Raw genomic sequence first — 20,014 nt, 5'->3', positions numbered from 1 at the left:
GTTAACATTTTGGGGCATTGCTTTCTCAGGTTTCTTTGTATACATTTGACAAATTTGGAGCATACAAACTATGCAGTTTTGTATCCAGTTCCTAACCTGAACTGACCTGGGAGAAGCGTTGACACCTGCATATAAATGAGCTAAGAAACCACTTGCGTCCTGGGAACGCTTTGACCTGCCGGCTGGCACCATGATACCTGAGCTCCTTGGGTTAATTTATAATTGATGTAAAGCTACAGCTTGTTTCTCATATGAATCGTATCTGTGAGTCTGGTAACTTTAAACGTGTTTAAATTAATATGTTCAAGCTAAATGTCATTCCTCTCTCCCCCAAACTCTACAAATTTGACCCCAATCCTCCCCATTAGAAGTAACCTCATTCTTACACGCCATCTTCTCCAAGTATTGAAAAGGTAATTCTTTGGTGACACTTATATCTTGCCCTTATTATTATTTGTGCACAGCTACACAAAGACGTGCCTTCTACACTGGAGTGTGGCTTATGCATGGCCCTGGGATGAGGCCTGTGTCTTATCTTTCTACGCTTTCCTCCTCTCCCCCTTCACCAACCCAAAGGCTGGCCCTGGGTGCTGGGAGGGACTCATTAAATGTTTTTCCAACCATTGTTTTTTCAATTGCATTAAAAGTTCAACCACTATATATGGGAGTATTTTTTCTTTTCATTGCTACTGCGTCCAATAATAGAAGCTCCTTGCTCTATTTGACATGTCAGATACAAAGACATCAGAATTGGATTTTGGATGGTATAACTAGAATATATACACCTTCTTTATGGAATGGAACATGACTAAACTTTTAGAGATGTGGGAAAGACCACTTTAGTTATAAATATAAACCAGTTATCTTAGCACAACAGTAAAGATGTTCTGGAAATTATTATAATTACTTTGTTCAGTTAATAGGCTTGCCTGTAACCAGTGCTTATTATTTTCCATGTCTGTCTTGGTTTTTTCCTACAATAAGGAATCTCCAAAGTTATGCCGACAAACTGGAATTGGATTGAGAAAGACCAGCAAAAGCAAGGATATTCGACTGATTATCTCTAAGAGTGAATAAGCATCTAGAGCTGGTTTTTAAATTTGGTTTCTTTGCTGAATAGTAATTTCCTGATTATTTGTTAAGCATCCAGTTCCCACAGTTTGGTTGTGGTCAGTCAACTTAAGAGACCTCTTCTTTCAGAATCTTTCCTTGGTTCTCAAGACAAGGGAGTGGTTAAAATTGCTTCCTCTTAATGACCTTGAATGTGATCCCAAAGTTGTACGTGATTGTTCAAGCCTCCTCCATCCTTTTAAGTTGTCTGCCGCTGAGGCTCAAGCAGTAAATGTCTGGTTTCCGTAGGATCGGGGATAGTCTGCACATCTGGCCCATGTTCTGCCACTGGGGAGGGAGTAAGCTAAAGGGATGAGATGCACCACCCAAAACAGACTATAAGAGAGAGAGGCTGATGCAGACCCAGCCTCCTCGTTCCTAGTTAGTTATCTTTAAAAAAAACCATATCATTTCTTCCTTTCCCTTCCCGTGGATTATTGCAGTCATTTCCTAATTTTTAGCCCCTGCCCTCTCATTTTAGAATCACAGTCTCTCTGCTTAGAAGGATCTTAAAATTTCTCAATTCATTGCTCTGCTCAGTACTTAAAATACCTCTTCAGTCAGTTCTACAGAGCTCTGCCAGTTAATCTTCCAAAATCTATTCTTGATACTACTCATCATCTCAGTACCTTTTATCGTCTATCTGTTGCCAAAGGATAAAGGTCAGACTCCTTAGCCTCAACCATGGGGCTCCAGCCAGCCTTTCGACCTCATCTTCACGTATCCATAACAGAGTCTGCGCTTCTGCTAACTTGTCTCACTGCCCAAGCTGTGAGCCTTCCTGACCCTGTGACTTAATCATGATGTTTTCACATGGGACAGCCTTTTCTTCTTTCTCGCCCCATCCAGATCCTCCCTGTTCTGACCCCAGACACTGCAGCCTAGAAGGATCCACCCCATTAGATCTGCTGCTCTGCTTGGGTGTTCGTCTCAGTAACGCACCTTACATTTTATATCTCGTAGTTGTATCTCTTTTAATCCTCAGAACAACCCTGTGAAGCATGTGGTCTCATTCTCCTTCAACAAATGGGACAACTGAGGCCCCGAGGGTCTGAGCCCCAGCCCACTCCCCACACAGCTCACTGGTGGCTGATGCAGACCCTCTGGCCTGAGGCCTGGTTTCATGTCCGTCCCCCACCCCATCATTAGCAGGACAATGCTTCTCAGAGCCTCAGAATCCCATCCTTTCCCCAGTAAAGGGGATCACTCTCTGTACTCTGCCCTCACTCTTCCCATCTGCAGTTCACACTTCTACCGTGTAACCTGTTTTCCCCACTAAGCCAGCTGCAAGGTGAGTCATCTTAGAGGCAGGTAGAAAAGTAAACTTGGCTTGAACGAAAAGAAATGCACCAGATAAAACCCAGTTGTTTTTGGAGGTCATAACAGAATTTTATGTATAATAAACGATATTATAAATTGTAATGCAACAAAGGTTTAAGTGTCAATAGCAGACCAGGCATCTTGCAAATGTTACATGTTGAAAGTCTTTAACTTTACAACCGTAGGTTAGAGAAAGGGATGCAATTTATTGGATATGTTTCACATTTTTTTCCTATGAATCATTAAATATTTAAGCACCATAAAATTCAAGCATTTCACATGGATGTGGCAGCCAGCCTTGGTGGTTTAAAATGCATTATGCAGAGTCTCTGGCAGATAATAACAGTGACAATTGCAGAGTACTGATTTTTAACGTCAATTGTTTTGTTCCCTGCAGAACTTCCTGATAATGTCCCTGCAGGAAATTGTGATTTTTCACGTGAGGTACAGTAACTTTGAGAATTGAAATAAAATAGCATTCCCAAAGACATTAAGAATTGGCCAGGTATAAATAACTCTAATCAGTAATTTATATGCCCTGTGAGAATCATAATATAATTCCACCATGGAAAAAAACCCAGGAAATATTTTTCATATTAAATGGTTTGTTTTAAATAGAAGATGTGACCATAATAAATACACGATGACTGCTATGTGCTAGGCACAGAATCTAACTTAATTTTCAGTGCAAGTGTAGGTGTTATGTCCCATTGTGTAAATGAGGAAAATGGGGCCCTGGGAGTTGGTGTAACTCGCCCAGGGAAACACAGCTGGAAGATGAAAGAGGTGGATTCAAACCTGGGCTCAACAAACTCTGAAGTCCACATCTTTCTACTCTTCTTGCAGCCGTGACAAAAAACCCAGAAAAACACAATTATCAGATTAGTTTGCTGAGCTGATAGAAACACAAATCTAATGGAATTTCCTGGAACACATAGGATGATTTGCTTTATTATAATCTATAAGAGGCTCAAAATAAAATCTTTGATAAAATCCGGTTTTAGTGGACCATTGCATTGACTATTTTCCTAAGCACCGATAACACGTGTACAGACTTTGTAGACGCGATCTTGTACCAGGAATCCCTTCTCTCATGAGGGAATACAGGTTACAGCATGAGTTAAGTCATGTCACGCTTCAGTGAAGAGTCTTCTCTCAGCCAGACCTCTCCAATCTTATCCCTGAAATTTCAGTTTATGGAAAAGGAAGCTATTTTTCAGGAGGAGGTGATGGTTAAAGCTTATCAATTGGCTTTCTGTTGATAAGTGTAAGAGAAGATTGTGGGTGGGCCGATAGATTGTCACATTCTAATATCTTGCAATAAGAAATGGTTCATACTTGTTACCATTTTGTCAATAAGAACCCTACAGGCAGAGGTGAACATCTAATGCCTAATGACACTTATGGAGTTGTCATTGAAAAAAGAATCGTGTCAATAATGTGCTCAGTTCTGCATAGGCACTGGGCGTATAAGTGAGTAAAGCATGATCCCTGCCCTCGTGGGGCTTACAGTTTAGTAAGAGAGTGAAGGAAGTGGGATGAGCCACTACAGGAGCAATGGGGGAACAAAGACAGCGGACGGGCCCATTATTTGTACTGGGAGCAGCAGAAGGCAGTCCAGGTCTTCCTTGGGAAATTCCCAGACACACACCCCAACTGATGTAGTCTTTAAAGATAAGTAGTTGCCTGCCAGGTAAAATTACCTGAGACGGGACATCACTGGTAGAAAGAGCAGGAGCGAAGTCAGAGATAGGAACGTGGCTCTGCAGTGAGCATAGAGCTGAGTGATGACAGATCCTGCAGGCCCATTCACCCTGGGCCTGTCATTTGGACTTCATAGGCAGGGCAGTCATTGAAGGATTTTAAGGCAAAGAAGAACAAAATCAGACTGGGATTTGAAACTGGAGGCATCAGCTGGGAGATGCCTACGACAAGAGCATGGGTGAAAGACAAAGGCTGTGTCAGGATGGGTGCAGTGAGGCCGGCAGGAAGGCAGCAATCCACAGGAAGAGGTGACTGCAGTTTAGGTCTGGGGACCACGAGAGGAGAAGGACCAGGCCACCATTTGCAGCATGGAGGCCTGGATACCTAGATGGATGGGGCTCCACTCACTGAGAATAAGAACCCAGAAGAAGACGCCCTGTCCCCCAGCAGTGACCCAAAGCAATTCCCAGTGGGCAGTCTAGAGACATTGCAGCCAACAACATGAGGGGAGTTCTTAGGAAGGAGCTTTTGATAAGGATAATAGCCATCCGTGACGGCTTAGGAGAGCAACTTTAAAGCTTTGTTCATCCTTCACAGAGAAAGGATATTTCAAAGTGCATTGATATATAACCAAGTAAGGAAAAGCATCATTTAAAATAACATAGTCTTCTTTTCCAAGAAGTTATTTTTTCCATTGTTTTGCCCTTTAGATCATTCAAAATCAGAAGGCAGCATTTATGCTGCGTTTAGAGAGGCCTCTTGCAATATTCATATTTTGAACAGTCTCATACGCCATCCCAGGCTCACCATGGAGTAAACTGTCCGCTTAATTCAGCCTGTTTTATTGAAAAATTTGTTTGACACGCTATTAGGATAATATTCTAATACCAAAGTTAAAATGTTTAAAATAATTTAGCAAGCATGATATGTTTCATAAGTTCCATTGGTCACCCCCAGCTCTTCCCAGAAAATGTCCTCAAACCAAGTTCATGAATGAACAAGGTGAAATTTTAGAAGGCTTGGCTTTTGGTAGCATGCAATAAAGCTTTTGGAAACAGAAAAGTGTAATTACAAATAAGGTTGAAATTGGCTTAAATTTCAGGTGCACAAAAATTTCAGCATGCCATAGAACGGTTAAAAAAATCAATAAACGGGTCGAATGAACTAGGAAATATTCTGCTACATCAAGAAAATATTTCACCTTAAAATGTACATTTTTCTGTTTACCAGAAACTATTATTCTTAAATTGCCATCCCGGGGGCAACCCATAGCAAATCTCACTTGAAATATTTTCTTGATATAAGCGTTCATTCCTAATCACTGTTTGGCAAAGAAAACATTTCTCATGAACAAAGTTTTAATTGAGTTTTTCTTCTCGCTGTTATTTTTGAGTGCATTGAAATTAAGCACTAAAATAAGTGTTATTCTCTCATAAGAAATTTCTTTAGTTTCCTCTAAAATGACATTTTTTTTAAATGAGGAAGTCAAGTTTCCAGAAGCTCTTTTCCAACAAACTTTCATTTTTAGGATTAGACCACTGAATTCCTAGCAAAATAGAAAACGTATCCTTTGCTATTCAGAAAACTACTCATTATAAATTAACACACCTAAACTTTTATAGAGAATACGAATGCCAAATGTCAAACTGCTACCTTGGTGTAAAACTGATGCAACAGATAAAAATGTTTTGAAAATTGGGAAAACAGGATGATTCTCCTATAAAAACCAATCATATAAAATTCAAATGGTAAGCTGTCTTTGTTTCATTTAAAATACTGCTGTGTCTTCCTGGTGGGGTGACCGTGAGTTAAATGAATCTTCTTACCTAAGTTTAATTAAGTCAGCCCTTCATTTTCTCCCAAGTGCATAATGATAGCTCTGTCACTTCTCTGTCTCAGATGCCATTATGTGTATAGAGGGAAAGTGTCCACTGCGGGCTGCGAGGCAGCTCTGCAGGCATTCCCAAGTTGGGGAGCGAGAGGCTTTGTGTGAGCCGTGTGCCGCCTGAGTAAGCCCCATGTGGCTTCAGTCCCGTTAGCACGCATACACCAAAGACGAGCTGGACCCCGACTGGGGAAAAGCCTTCTGTTTGGAAGTTCACTGCAATGGGGAGTCAATTTTTGCGAATCACTGCTTTAATATTCATTAATAGCTTTTAGGCTCTTAATCCCTTATTGAATATATTTTTTCCATAATTGCTACTTTTCAAAAGGGCTGCCAAAGTAGGCATTTCTATTCTCTGAAAAATGCAGAAGAGAATATGATGTTTTATGCTCATCTGTGATGTGTTTATGCTAATGTTGCATCTCTGGAATACGGCGACTGTGGTCCTTCCTGGCATAATGATTCACTCTGCTTTGAAATGAACTGTTAACGCCGGCCGTGTGGATTTTTTTTTTTTTAATCTCCTTGGGTCATGGTTTTACAATTATTTAAAGTGCATGGAAAAATAGATTACAGAGGAAATCATTTTGAAATGTTGGAAATCTCTACTTTCTTGTTTCATTTGTTGTCCTATTTATTTTTTCCTGTAAAATCCATGCAGAAGCCCTCTCTATTATAGAGTAATTGACTTCACTTGTTTGAGGTGCTATTAACCAATGAATGAAGTTTTCAGTAATGTAATTTGTAATCTGGCCTTTATCATTTATTTGCCTTGCTGTGAATTAGCATATTTTTAAATAAAGCCAGCTCTTCCACCATGCTTAATAAAATACAAATATCTGGGTTTCATTTAGATTGGTAAGTCCAAGCAAATCCATACGTGTAGCATTTGCTTAATCCATCCTGAACAGAGGAAGGAATTACAGTACTGTGGAAATAACCACATTGAAACAGAAGGAACAGCTGAGGCTGGAGTCTGAAATGAGCACCATTAAATCTCTTAGCACAGCCTAGGAAGGCTTAGCCCCCTAGGAAGGTGTCTGTTGGCGACATGATGGCGAATTGTGGGTTCTCTAGCCATACTTCAGACAGACCTGGCACCTGCTGATTTTCTGGCGCTGGGCCTGGCTTTCTTTTAAGGTGTCTGGTGATGGTGCCGAGAACTCCAAGTCGGGTTTCACTGTTGTCAGCCAGAAGCTATACTCATTTGCAAAAAAGTGGCAAGTGCCCTGCCGGCCTTGGCATTCAAGGAATGGTGCCGCTCTGAAGTCCTCCAGGCAGCTGCCAGGTGACATGAGGGCCTGCCCTCCTCCTTGGTCCCCAGCTCCTGTGTGCTACCCGGACGACAAGAGAGAATTAGGGCTCAGACACACGCGGACAACCCCAGACCCAATCGGTGACGTGCTGAGGTCTGGGCCTGACTTCACATTTGCCCTGAAATTATTCCAGGAAGAACAAACTACAATCTGCTGAGGGAAGGAGAAGTAGTGGACGTGTTGGGTGTGCACACAAAATTAAACCACTCTTACTGAGGGCTGAAGCAAATTCATCTTCTAAAGCCTACTGAAGTGATAAAACAATTCATTGACCATAAGAAAAAAGGAATGGCCCTGCATCTCAACAGGTGGCCTTTATGACCGCACATCCTACTGCTGTCCATCTGTCTGTACAGAGTTCTCAGAATTACTGTCCAATCCAGATGGAAGGGGCAGGAGAGGGGTGTTACAGCATGGTGGGTATGCAGGGGCTCACCATCAGGAATGAGTACCCGATCCAAAGGCTCTTCCAGGTCCGCGGACACGCGGGGATGGACTGGTCCTGGCTGTGCACCGCCACCGCCTGAGCCGGGGCCTCACACACAGCACAGCGGCTGATGTAGGGGCGGATCTCCTCTTCCGAGAGTGGCATCATGGGCAGGGGTGCAGCACTGGCCAGCCAATAGGATCTGTCATTTCTCTGGGCATAGTGGCACACTTGGTGGATGTTGCAGTAGGCAAAGGGCAGTGTACTAAACACAGGAAGGCAAGATCCCGCCAGGCCTTGGGAGGGAAGAAGGGACAGTGTGGTATATGAGCAGCCTGCCCTGGTGGGCCCAGTGACCCTTCCTATGCGTGCCATTTGCAGGCACACATTCTGGTGTATGGAGGCCATTGCCAAAGCCTATTCTGTGGTAGTGAAAGCAGGTTATGTACCTGACCATTTCTGCCACGTCCCTGGTCCCATGAGCCAGCCCTCATTCACCATCCACTCATCACTCATGAGCCAAGTAAGGGACCAGCTGCTGGAAATAGAGCAGTAAGCCCACCTGTCTTCACAAAGCTCATAGCCTGGCCTGGCGGGGGAGATGGATGAGCCAACAGGCAATGAAAATACAGCATGATAAGCCCTATGAATGAGAAGTGTGGGGCACCGGGACTTATGGGATGGATAATGGGAAGAAGTGATTTTAAGCTAGGACCTAAAATATGAAAAGGATTTGGCCAGGTTTGGAGATGGTGTTGACCATCTAAAGAAGAGGAGACAACAGTACATAGGGCCAGAGGTAATAAAGGAGCATGGAGCTCAAAGAACTCAAAGAAGTTCAGTACGGAGAAGGTGGGGAGAGGATGTCTGTGTGTCTGTCTGTCTCAAGGGTGTGCAGAGAGAAATCAGACCAAAGGATGTGGGCTTTGTCAATCTTGATAAGAAGTTTACATTTTATTCCAAGAGCTCTACAGAGCATTTCGATGTACACTCTGGCTAGACCAGGGCAGGAGAAACCAGACTAGTGGGATAGAGACTAGGCAGGAAAGAGACTGATGGCAGAAGGGAGAGGAGGAAAGAAGTCAATAGAGTTAAGATATGAAATGTTACTTCTTCCCTTCCCCCAGGCCCCTCTGATGGCGAAGGCCTTGGCTGAACCCAAAGGAGAAATGGAGAGGGATGTGTAAGTAGCCGCCATCCCTAGGCCTGCATCTTTGACCACCCCAGCTAATAGTGAGGCTCGTGGCCAGCGAGAGCAGTGACAAGACTCCCCTCACCATCACCTGTCCCTGTTGGCATATCCTTCCTGCACCCGCCACCCCAACCACCATTATCTTGGAAAAATAGTGTTTGCCATCACTCAGGTACTTAACCCCTTGGCTTGAAATCAGTCCCTGCAGCTTACAACTCTACTCTTGAAAACTGACAAGTCCCAAGGGATGACGCTCAAATTAAAGTCCTGGAATTTAGAAACAAATTGGAGTAGGGCGGGGAGTTGGTGCTGGCCAGTGCCACCCCCTACAATGGTCAGGGTGCTGTCGCTGCACCATTTCACTCAGAAACTCAGGAACTGACCACATCCTGATTCAATAAGTTACATTTGGAAGTAAAAATTGCATTTTATGTCAGAGTTACATTTACCTTACTGAGGAGGAATCACTTTTTTAAAATTAGTAAGTAGCCAGATAATAATAATGGCCACCAGAATGAGCTTCTTCGGCACCTCATGGGATCAGAGCTTTAATAGAATTTGTTGAAAATTGGCACGTTAGTTGAAAAAGAAAAAATTCCATAGAAGATGAGTGATCATTGAAGATGCTGACGAATCTATAAAATTTACCTTGAAGTTTTCCTTTAAGTGTGGACATGGGTGGCCAGGCGCTATATACATACCGAGGTCTTGATTGTGGGCTTTCTCCTGCCCTTCCAGGTATAACAGACTGTAGCCCGTCCAGAGCTTGGGCATGCCCACGGGGCAGGTGGGCTCTCCATCTGTCTGACTGTGGAGAACCAGGAGGAAGCCACTGAGGTATCCAGGGCCAAGCCCTTTGGGCCCAGGATCCCCAGTGGGCCCAGGAGGGCCTGGAGGAATAAGAAAAAACAATGAAGGCAGTTTAGGGGGTTCAGGTTAACAAACATTTCTGAGCACCTCTATTCTGGTGCTGTGCATGCCTCGGCCACTCCCAGGCATGCCCCCTCATATAACTGTAATATCTACAGAGAACTCATTCAGCAAGGATTTGTTCTGAGCAACCTCTAGTGCTTGGGCTACATTAGCATAAAAACAGACAATAATCCCATCCTTCCCAGAGCTGACATTCTACTTGAAGAGAAATGACAATCAATAAGCATAATAAAAAGGTAAATTATGAAATACGTTGGAAAGTAACGAATACTGAGAAGAAAAGACCTAGAAGAGAATAATGGCACTCTCCATGTGTGATCTCCCAGCCTTCTCAGACTGGACCAGGCCCGCTCGTATGAAAAGTGATTCTCAAAGTCCGTCCTTCTTACCCCTCCTAGATGTTTCTTACGGTCCCGCCCATTAACAGTTCTATTCTAAGAAGGACAAGGACTTGAGGTCCACATGTACAACTTGGATCTCTTCTTTTATGAAGGAGGATGGTGGAAGGAAGGCCTGGTTCTAGAGTTCTTGTTGGAAGGCCTGGTTCTAGAATTCTTGTTGGTAGATGGGAAATGAGCAGTTTGACAGCAGCGAGCAGAGTCTGTCTCTTTGGCATCTCTAAGGGGCTGGCTTATTGAAGAAGGCCAATGGCTATTTCTAATTGCCAAGAGCGAATAGTGAAGTTTGACTTTGAAACCAAAAGTTGTTTTTTTTTTTAACTTGTTTCTGGAAGACTCGCAGTCTCTCCCCATCTACACTGTAAACCAGAGGCTAGGAAGTGGTAGCGTGTGGACTGAATCAGGCCTGCTCATCCATTTCGTGTGACCTGTCAAGATCTCACAGGTTGAGGTTTTGGATTTGAAAAGCAGAGTGTAGGGAACGTGGGCCCGCATTTCTACAGGGCAACAGTTGGCTTTAGCTGGGCTGCAGCTTTCAGACTGCACGGTCCATTTTGCCCTAGGCCCCACCCAGCCCTCTTGGCTCTTTCTCATGACTAACCTGGTATTGCCAGATACTCTCCAAAAATGAGACTGTCTCTTGGAGTCTTTGGGATTCTGTGGCCTAACAGGTTGCCTGGTGCATTAGATTTCAAATCTCTATTCTGAAGAGTCATCTCTCCCCTCACCTAGTGCCCATGCCCACATTATTTTCTTCAGAAATAGCCTTTATTCTATATAAATTTATCCATGGCTCTACAATAAGATGGAGTGAATTCAGAGCACCAGAGGCCAAGCAATTCAGCCAGTTGCAGAGGGTGAGACCACCCCCCACCCCCCACTCCCCGTCCCCAGGATCTTCAGCATAGCCTGTCAACGGTGATCACACAACAAATGACGGGCTGACCTTGGAAAAGTGAACAGCTGAAATGGCTGAGCCTTTTATGATCATGTATGGTGGTTTGGGCAAATACTAAACTGGAGACAGGGTCTTGACTTGTTTTTATGATAGGCGAGAATCAACTGGAACGTGGTGGATACACTCTGTTCTGTTCTTGTTGCTTCTGTCTCCTTAATACCTGATGAGTTGGTATCTAAGACTATTAATAGGATCAGTTTGGAAAGCTGCTTGAGAGGCCACAGATCTTATATACAGTTCTCACATCTACTGTGTCAGGGAAAAGAAGAGAAACAAACTCCTTACCTGGTGCTCCAGGGCAGCCAGCTTCTCCCATGTCACCTTTGTGTCCTGGAGGCCCGGGAGACCCAGGGATGCCATCCTCGCCCCTCCTGCCATCCAGCCCAGGCTTTCCTTTGCACCCTGCACAAAATTGCATGATGGCAGTGGTGAAAACAATATGACACCCGCTAGCATTTACTGCAGGTACACCATGTGCCAGCCCTGGGCGTCCCATTTTCACTTGACTGTATTAGCTCATTTCATCCTCCCAGGTACGTGAACTTGGGACTAGACTATCTCCACTTGGCAATGGGGTCACTGAGGCTCTGAGAGGTCAAGTACCTTGCTTAATTAAGGTCAATGAGCCAGGAACAGGCAGAGCCAGGATTTGAAGCCAAACCAGGGAGGTGTTGAGAAAGAGGTTTTTACACGTCCTTCATATTCTTGTATATTTGAGGGTTTTTTACATTGAACATGTATAGCTTTTATAATTAAATATTTTCCTTAATAGTAATTTTTTAGAAGCCTGAATAGAAGAATGAATGAAATTTAATAGGATTCAGCTCGGGGGCAAGTTAAATTTAGAGCAAGCTAAGGGCAGTGATTTTTAAAAACAACTTTTTAAGTCTTTACAAGGTGTGAGGTACCACACTAATCCCTCTATATGGATTACCCAATCCCGTCTTCCCAGGACCCATATGTGTAGGTGCTCTCCTATGCCAGACTACACTAGGGAGACCGAGGCTCAGAAAGGTCACAGCGCCGATCACTTGTGGAGAGGAGCCAGGCCCAGGCAGGCTGTGTGCAGACTGCCATCACTCTCCAGCCCCTGCCTGGTGACAGCTGCAGGGCTCAGGTGCCCTCCTTGGAGGACATAAGCTGGGGGACTTGGCAGCAGACGCACTGATTCTTGAAGTGTTGGGTTCTTTAAGTGCTGGGTTGCTTTGGGCCAAGACATCAATTCATTAGCCACAATCTCCTTTGGTCAGAGTAACTGATATGGTCCTTGTCTATGAGGGGTTTTATTGCCATTAGCCCTAATTCCCGAATTACTAGCCCTCTCAAGTTTTCCAGTCTCCACCTATTATTCTTTCTCCCTCTCTCCCTTCCTGTCTCTCTCTGTCTCTGTTTTCTCTCTCTCTCTGCCACAAATTAGCCTAAAACTGACCGTTAAGTCCAAGAGGGCTCACTTGAGAAGCTTTCACTCTTTTTCATTCTTGGATTTGTTCTTCAAGGGAATGGGGAGCCACCTGAGGGTTCAGAGCAGAGGCTTGCTGTTCTCAGGTGACAGGTGGACATCTCTCTGGACTTCTCTCTCACACAGGCCCCCTCTTACAGCCAGCTGAAAGGCATGCCTCACCAAACCTCACTGCTTTTAAATTTTTGTTCTAATATCACCTGCCCAAGAGTGTCCCCACAACCAGCTAGTCCTCCCCTCCACATCCTTCATCGGTCCAACTACGTTCAGTGTAGTCCTTGCAGGCGTTCCTGGCTTTGGGGATGCTGTCGTCTCGCTTTCTCACCCCAATTAGAAACGAATTCTCTTGGAATGTCGTGCAGTGCCTGGACTGCCTTCTCTACATGGTTCTCATTCCATAAGTGAGAAAGGAAACCTCTCCTTCTCCCCATCTGCATGAGAGACATCCTCTCCTTTCTAGTAACTGGGCAGAAACCTCCTCTTCCTGGATGGCGCTGCTGTATGCGAATTGGCGCATCTCTTTCCTCCAGCTTCAAAGAGAATACCCATTATTTGGGAAGGAACACAAGGACCCAACTGTGAGCTCAGAGCATTCTTTTATCTCACCCACCCGACAAGATGATTCCAATATGTGGCCACTGTGCTGTTCTACAAAGGGCTGCCCAAGTGCTGACAAGCCAGTGAATGGACTTATCATTCAAAAGGCAGTAGGCTTCCTCCTGAAGTGTCAACATGTGGCGAGTTCACTGTCAATCTGGGAAAAGAGTTCCCTTGTCAGATGTTCTAATATAGGCTTTGCTCCCTTTAGGGGAAGACAGAGAAATTGTCAGGTGGATGCTTTTTCTGAGAGACAGGAAGGAAGGCTTTTGTTAGCCTACGTTGCACGCCCAGAGCTTTCCACTACGAGGACTTGCTCTCTACTTGGAACTTGTTTGATAGGACGGAACTGCATCTCAGAGCCCTCCAATGTTCCATGGATGACTTCCTGGGAGAGGGTCACGTGTTGACTTGAAGATAAACACATGCTCACAGGATGTGGGTACTTCCATTAGGAAGTAACAGTTCAAACCAAAATGGAGACCACCTTTGTGTTCCTCACAGGAAGCCAGCCTCTGAGGCCCACCCGGGAAGGGGAAGTGGTCTCCCACATTGTGGGAGTAGAAAAGAGTTAGACCTTCCATGGTGGAGGACTCTTAACAGACGCAAGTTATACTTAGTAGTGGCCGTTACCCACCCAGACTGGGCAGGAAAGAGCCAGAAGTTTGTTTTTTTCTATGTAGATCTCAGCCGCAGCACTTGGTTACAAAATCAGCTTAGCAATGAAAGAGGTTTTGAAGGGAAAACAGGAAGAAACCAACAATGGCATTTTAAGTGGAGGTGGTACTTCCTAGTGGCAGCTGATCATTCACAACCGACCTCGGGGGTGGTATATACAGTCCCTCACATCCTGCCGGAAGAACTGCCTTCAGAAAAGGACACATGGCAAGCAACAGGCCCTGCAGATGACTCAAGTCAGCCAGGGCGGGGCCACTCCAGAGCCTTAAAATAGACTCCTCATTGTTTAGTAACGGGAAAGAATGGCCAGTGCATCCAGGGTGGCCAGCAGGAACAGACATGGAGAGGGAACCAAGGAATATATTGCTGACAAAGAGGAGTGCTTTATAACAATGGCTGGGAGCCCACATCAGAGAAGAGGGGGCCCAGAAGAAAGCAGCAACTTAGGATAGGTCTTCAGGGAAGCTGGGCCACGGAGCAGGACAGCCCACACCGGGAGACCATGGGGAAGAATGGGTCAAGCTTTGCAGGAAGGGCTGTGCACTTTTTTTTTAATGTAACAGTCACATTGCTTGGCACAAGGGTGGCCTCAGGGTGTCCCTAGTGCCAGCAGGCAGGGTCCGTGACATCAATAAGGAGAGGGCACAGGAAGCCACAGACGACCCTCCTCTGGCCACCTGCGGCTGGATGAGCCCATCCGACCCCAAGTCAGGAGGAATTAGACATGGCAGGCAGTCACACCTGGGCCCACATAGACTGTTGGCTTTTTTCAGAAGCTGAAAATCTATGGAGAAAGAATCTCATATGTGCCCAAGATAACTATTAAGTTAAACTGTACAAAATTTGCCCATTTGATTTTTTTTCTTCTCCATTACTTTCTTTAGTTATTTTCCAAAGCCACCACAATGGGAGAATCCAACCATCCTCTGGTCTCAGTTTGATGTTGGGATGAAGCAGTGGGTCTCAACCTTGGCTGCATGCTACAGTTGTCTGGGGAGCTTTGTCAAAACACTGATGCTCAGGCTCGCCTCCCTCTGCGGTCTCCTGGTCTGGAATGAGGCCCGGGCATCAGGATTTCTTCAAGGTCCTCCAGATGACTTTAACCTACAGCTGAAATTGAGTCACTGGGGAAGGTGTCACTCTTAGCCGACTCTTTTAGGGATGGCATTCATATAATATAGTTAGGGTTTCTCAAACTTGAACATATATACAAATATTCTGGGAATCTTGTTAAAACGCAGATTCTAATTCGGTAGGTCAGAGGCGTGGCCTGAGTTGCTACTGGTTGTCAGACCACACGTTGGGTAGCCAGGCTGTAGCTCACTCTTAGTTACCAGGTCATTGGCCAACCCGCCCCTTCTGTGCTCCTGCTCTCTGCCTGTTGGACAGTTCTGGACCGTCAAACGCAATCTTTCCTTGAAGCTTCTGCTCAAATGCCAGCTCTTGCTGGGGTCTCAGCAGTCCTGTAATCCTCCACACTGGAATTCACCTCTCCCCGTCCCATTCTCCAGATGCCTTTTGCCTGAATTCCTTTAAAACACAAATTATAATCTCCCTTTATTTAGAGTGATTTATGTTCTGCCGGCTATTTCTACTATGAGGTTGTGAGACCCTGGAGGGGGGGAAAACACGTCTTACTCACATTTGTATTGACCACAACACCTAGTACTCTACTTTACAAAGAGTAGGGGGCACCTGGAAGTGTTTACTGAGTTGAATTTGCAGAACTCCATGTTAGGCCACATCTTTCACTGGAAAGTTATTTTTCCAAAGGTGGGGGGACCCGGCCCTCAATATTCCAAATATATACACAACAAGGGAGCTTAGTTTTAAAATAAGGCTGAGCGACAAGTTATACTGACTGACTGAGAGATTTATCCATGCAATGAGTGCCAAAGAAAAGAGAAGTTAAGTAACTACTCTCAATTTCCAGTGTTTGTGAACTGTTAAAGGAAGTTGCTCCAGTCAACACCCAATTAACTTAGTGCACAAACACAGATGCAGTGCAGCAAATGCAAACAACAAAAACCCATACTCATGTGAGGAAGCCTCCAGAGCTGTTCTGGACACTACCCAAGAACTACCCAGACTCCAACGCAGAGGGGCATCTCTTGGGCCCTTAGCTACTTGGGTTTGGGGAAACACAAGAAAAACAGGTGATGCAAAATTCAATTCTATTTCCTATTCCTTTGGCCCTGAACCAAAAAGAGCCAAATCCACAGCTTGGTGGTGGGAAAAATGGAAAAAGGAATGGGCTCATACCTCTTAGGATAATTTACACACAGGTTACCTAGAATCATGGGCACTGCCAATGGGTCTGAAGAGATCGGTGACCTCTAGATGACCAGCCCCGGACTCCTCTCTGTAAATTACCCAATGCAGTGGAGATATGTGAAGAGAAAATAAACCATATGGAGGACACGTTTTAAAGGAATGGTTTGGTTTAAATGCTTAAATAAGGATCCTGCCACCTTGACAACGACTGAGCAGTGCTCACATCAATTAAATGAACATGGCCGTCATTTAGAGCAACCTTCCGCCTTTTCCCTCTTCCCCCTCCACGTGATAAACCTCCTTCTCCCTTCTTCTTGGCTGTTTCTGCTCCACTGAGCCCCAACTCAATTGTTTTTAATTCAAAATCAAGTCAACAGCTATTAGTGACGATTAATAGAGCATCTACCCCATTGTGCTAAGAGGTTTCAAAACCTCATATCCAAAAGCTGCCTGGGTATAAAAGATTTAAGTAGGAATTCAACATAAAAATAGAAGGGATGTGTCAATTCAGTTAGTACATGATTAAGCCTTCGGAAAAATGTAGAGAAAATGTATAAGGGGAAGGAGATTCTCATTGCTTCATCCTCACAGTTTTTTAGGCTCCATACAAAAAGTTACGTAGCAAAACACCTAGATTTTCAATGAAGCGATATATGATGCAAATAAAGAACCATCAGCTTGAGGCTCATACCTGGTCCTGGGGGGCCCCTCATTCCAGGGGGCCCCATCTCTCCTTCTGGGCCTCTTGGGCCTGGTACCCCAGGAAGCCCCGGGATTCGGGGGCAGGAATCCACATCTGCAGGTGGCCCAGGTTCACCTGAAATTGGAATCACCACTTGTGTGATGGAGTCAAACACTTCCGAACAAATTCTTGCATTCTCAAGTTAGACAGGCTTCCAACACTACACTGAAATGTCATCCAGAATGATCAACAACCCAATATAAGCTCCATGAAGGCAGGACTTGTTCACTGCAGGGTGCGTGAAAAACTTCCAAGTATTTTGTTGAATAAATGAATGAATGAATGAATGAATGAGTGAGTGAATGGGATCTCAGAGGAGGCAAAAGAAGTAAGCCATAGTGAAGGTTGGTTGAGGTAGAAATAATTTGATGACCTTCACAGGATTTCCCATCTTTGGGCCACTTTTTACTGGGGTGCCAGCCACAGGTGGCACTGGGAGAGGTGCCATTGGGTTGCTAACGCTCAGCTTAAGGTCCCTCTAATTCATGACTCCACATTGCAGTTCCCATAGTGTCCATTGCTCAACGAGATAGAATTTCAGGATCGCTAGGGGTGCTAAAGCAATGACTTTTAACTCTGAGCGCACCTTAGAATTATCCAGGGGAATTATAAAAATATACTGACGCCTGGGTCTAGCCCCAGAAATATTGGTTTAATTGGAATAGGACATGGCCTGTGCAGTGCCCTTAACCCAGCTGGGGAGCTTTTGAAAAGCACTGATGCCAGATGGGGCTCTAGACTTATTAAATAGGAATTTCTGAGGGTGAGACCCAGGCATCAGTAATTTTTTAAAACTCTCCAGATGATTCCAGTGTGAGCCAGGGCTGAGAAGCACCGCTGTAAAGCTGTAGCACATCAGAATCATCTGGCCAGCTTGTTAGAGCCCACGGTTTCTGGAGTCAGCATGTCTGGGCTGGGGCCCAACATTTGCACATTGAACATGTTCCCAGGTGAGGCTGATGGTGCTGATCTGGGGATCCCACGTGGAGAACCAATGCTCTCAAAGTTCGGAATTTTTTCTTCTTGGTTACTTTCACAACTTTAAGACATTTTTTTCTAAAGCTTCATTCACTCACCCTGCAAACATTCCACAAGGGAAAAGAAAGAATCATAACGCTAACCAATAATGATAACAGCTAGCACTCACTGAATGCTTTATCATTTATCAGGTCCTAATTGCTTTATGATTAAACGCTCCAACAAGCTTGTGTGTATGGGCTGCTGTCATTAGAATGTGATGGGTAAGAAAACTCAGGCTCAGGTAAATAAGTGACATATCTGAGGGCACACAGCTAACACATGGCAGAGTCTAGATTAAAAATCCAAGATGTCCTGGCTCCAAACCTGTGCTCCTAACCACCACACCCTACTGCCTTAAGAACCCTTAACCTCTGCATCGTGAATTCTAAGAAATGCAACATACTTTAAAATGTAAGATTTATTGGTTGTGGTTTTCTTAAAATTCATACAAATGTGCAAAATAATTTTAAGAACAGCAATGATAAAGAAGCAAGAAAATCCTAGGAAATGTGGCCGTAACAACGACATAGTCTCCATCGTAGTTCATGTCTCTGTGCAAAACGGACTTTAACCTCTTGTAAAATATTGTATGAAACCACAAGCAGCACTGATTTGGATGTATTTTCACAGTACATACGGTTTCGTGTAAAACTTGGCTTTCCCACTCTGGGTGACTTGAGAGAGATGCATGTGAATATTTCCTGTTTTCCCTGAATAATCGGGTGAATTCTGGTGGTAATTCACCCATGGTGGTGGATGAAGGAAGCAGGTAAGGAAAAGAGGGGTGGGCATTTGGCTGATGTTTCATATTTAAGATTCTGATGTTATCTTCAAATGAGTTTATATATACAGTCACTGATTTTTGACTTGTAAAGTCTATGAATGGTGGAAATCAGTGTCTAATGGTTGGAAAATATCCGAGATATATGAGAAACACTAAAAGGATTGAAGTGAAAATTCATTAAATATACCACTTTAATTTTTAAATATAAACATTTGAAATAGCAGGATTTTTAAAAATTCTGTTTTTGCTTTTCTTGACTTTTTAATAAACCAGAAGCTGAAACAAAGGAGCCAAGGAGACTCTTCTAAGGGCATTAAAAATAATATATGTTGTCTGTATTTAGGGCAACTTTCATTAGGGTTAATAACAGATGCCTGGAAAGAATAAATGCATGCATTCACAATTTTTCTTTTCTTCTTTTGAGAAACTCTTGTTATGCTCTTTGAAAATGCCAGACACAAAATAATACGTTGCTTTTGCCTCGTGGAGGATTAAGTGAACACTTAGTTGGAAAGAATAACGGCATTTTCATTTTAACACACAAAGAAATTTGCTCCTTGAAAATGGACTTCGGGTGGGACAGGAAAAGCTTGTCACAGCCCCTTACTGGGTATTGAAGACCCATCTTTTCATGTTGTCGATACTGTTTATTTTACTGATGTTCCCTGTATTTATATTGTAGAATTTACAAAAGAAACTTACACTGGTATGTACTATCGCATTTGACAGAGAAAGTACTCATATTCTGAGCCTGAGTTGAAATTACATAAACCGAGGATCTACACAGCCTTGACAACCTATAATGAGGCTTGGCATTGGGACACTAATATGGGGTTACTATATCTGTAACGAGGAAGCGAAGGCATGAAAACCCAATATAATCACAGAATCCCATCTATAAAAATGTAACAAAGTTTAACTCGCAAATACAGGGAGAAAGCCAAGAACAGAAATGACTGGGAACCAGATTTAGAGGAAATTATGAGTTTTATAGTAACGCTTACCTCTGGAACCTGGAGACACCCAAAGTCGAAAAACGAGGCCACACAACAATTTTCATAGGGTGGAAAGAGATTTGAAATTTGTGAATTAGGACAAAAGTGAAAGAGATTGCCGGAGAACATAAATAATAATTTGAGGACAGCATCTATGACAAGCAGAATGAAGGCATCTTATTGAATAAAAGTCCACATCAGTGTTACTGACAACAATGACTA

The 20,014-nt window shown here is 43.9% G+C and overlaps 1 protein-coding gene across 7 annotated transcripts in view; it reads right to left on the bottom strand.

The window, feature by feature from the left end:
- Positions 1-765: 765 nt before the first annotated feature.
- The window catches only part of COL4A4 (collagen type IV alpha 4 chain), a 123,054-nt gene continuing 103,805 nt past the window's right edge, over positions 766-20,014 (bottom strand). For all 7 annotated transcript variants that reach the window (XM_046644939.1, XM_046644940.1, XM_046644941.1 and 4 more), the window contains 6 exons: positions 19,802-19,810; positions 16,943-17,068; positions 11,529-11,645; positions 9,656-9,844; positions 7,772-8,058; positions 766-7,353 (listed from right to left, as the gene is read on the bottom strand). In XM_046644939.1, coding sequence (XP_046500895.1) covers positions 7,093-7,353; positions 7,772-8,058; positions 9,656-9,844; positions 11,529-11,645; positions 16,943-17,068; positions 19,802-19,810 — 989 coding nt within the window. In that variant the 3' untranslated portion in view covers positions 766-7,092. The remainder of the gene's footprint in view (positions 7,354-7,771; positions 8,059-9,655; positions 9,845-11,528; positions 11,646-16,942; positions 17,069-19,801; positions 19,811-20,014) is intronic.

Source organism: Equus quagga, chromosome 17 (genome assembly GCF_021613505.1).
Source record: "Equus quagga isolate Etosha38 chromosome 17, UCLA_HA_Equagga_1.0, whole genome shotgun sequence".
Taxonomy (NCBI): Eukaryota; Metazoa; Chordata; class Mammalia; order Perissodactyla; family Equidae; genus Equus; species Equus quagga.
Note: the sequence above shows the minus strand (reverse complement) of the source record. Positions and strands in the feature narration are given on the sequence as shown.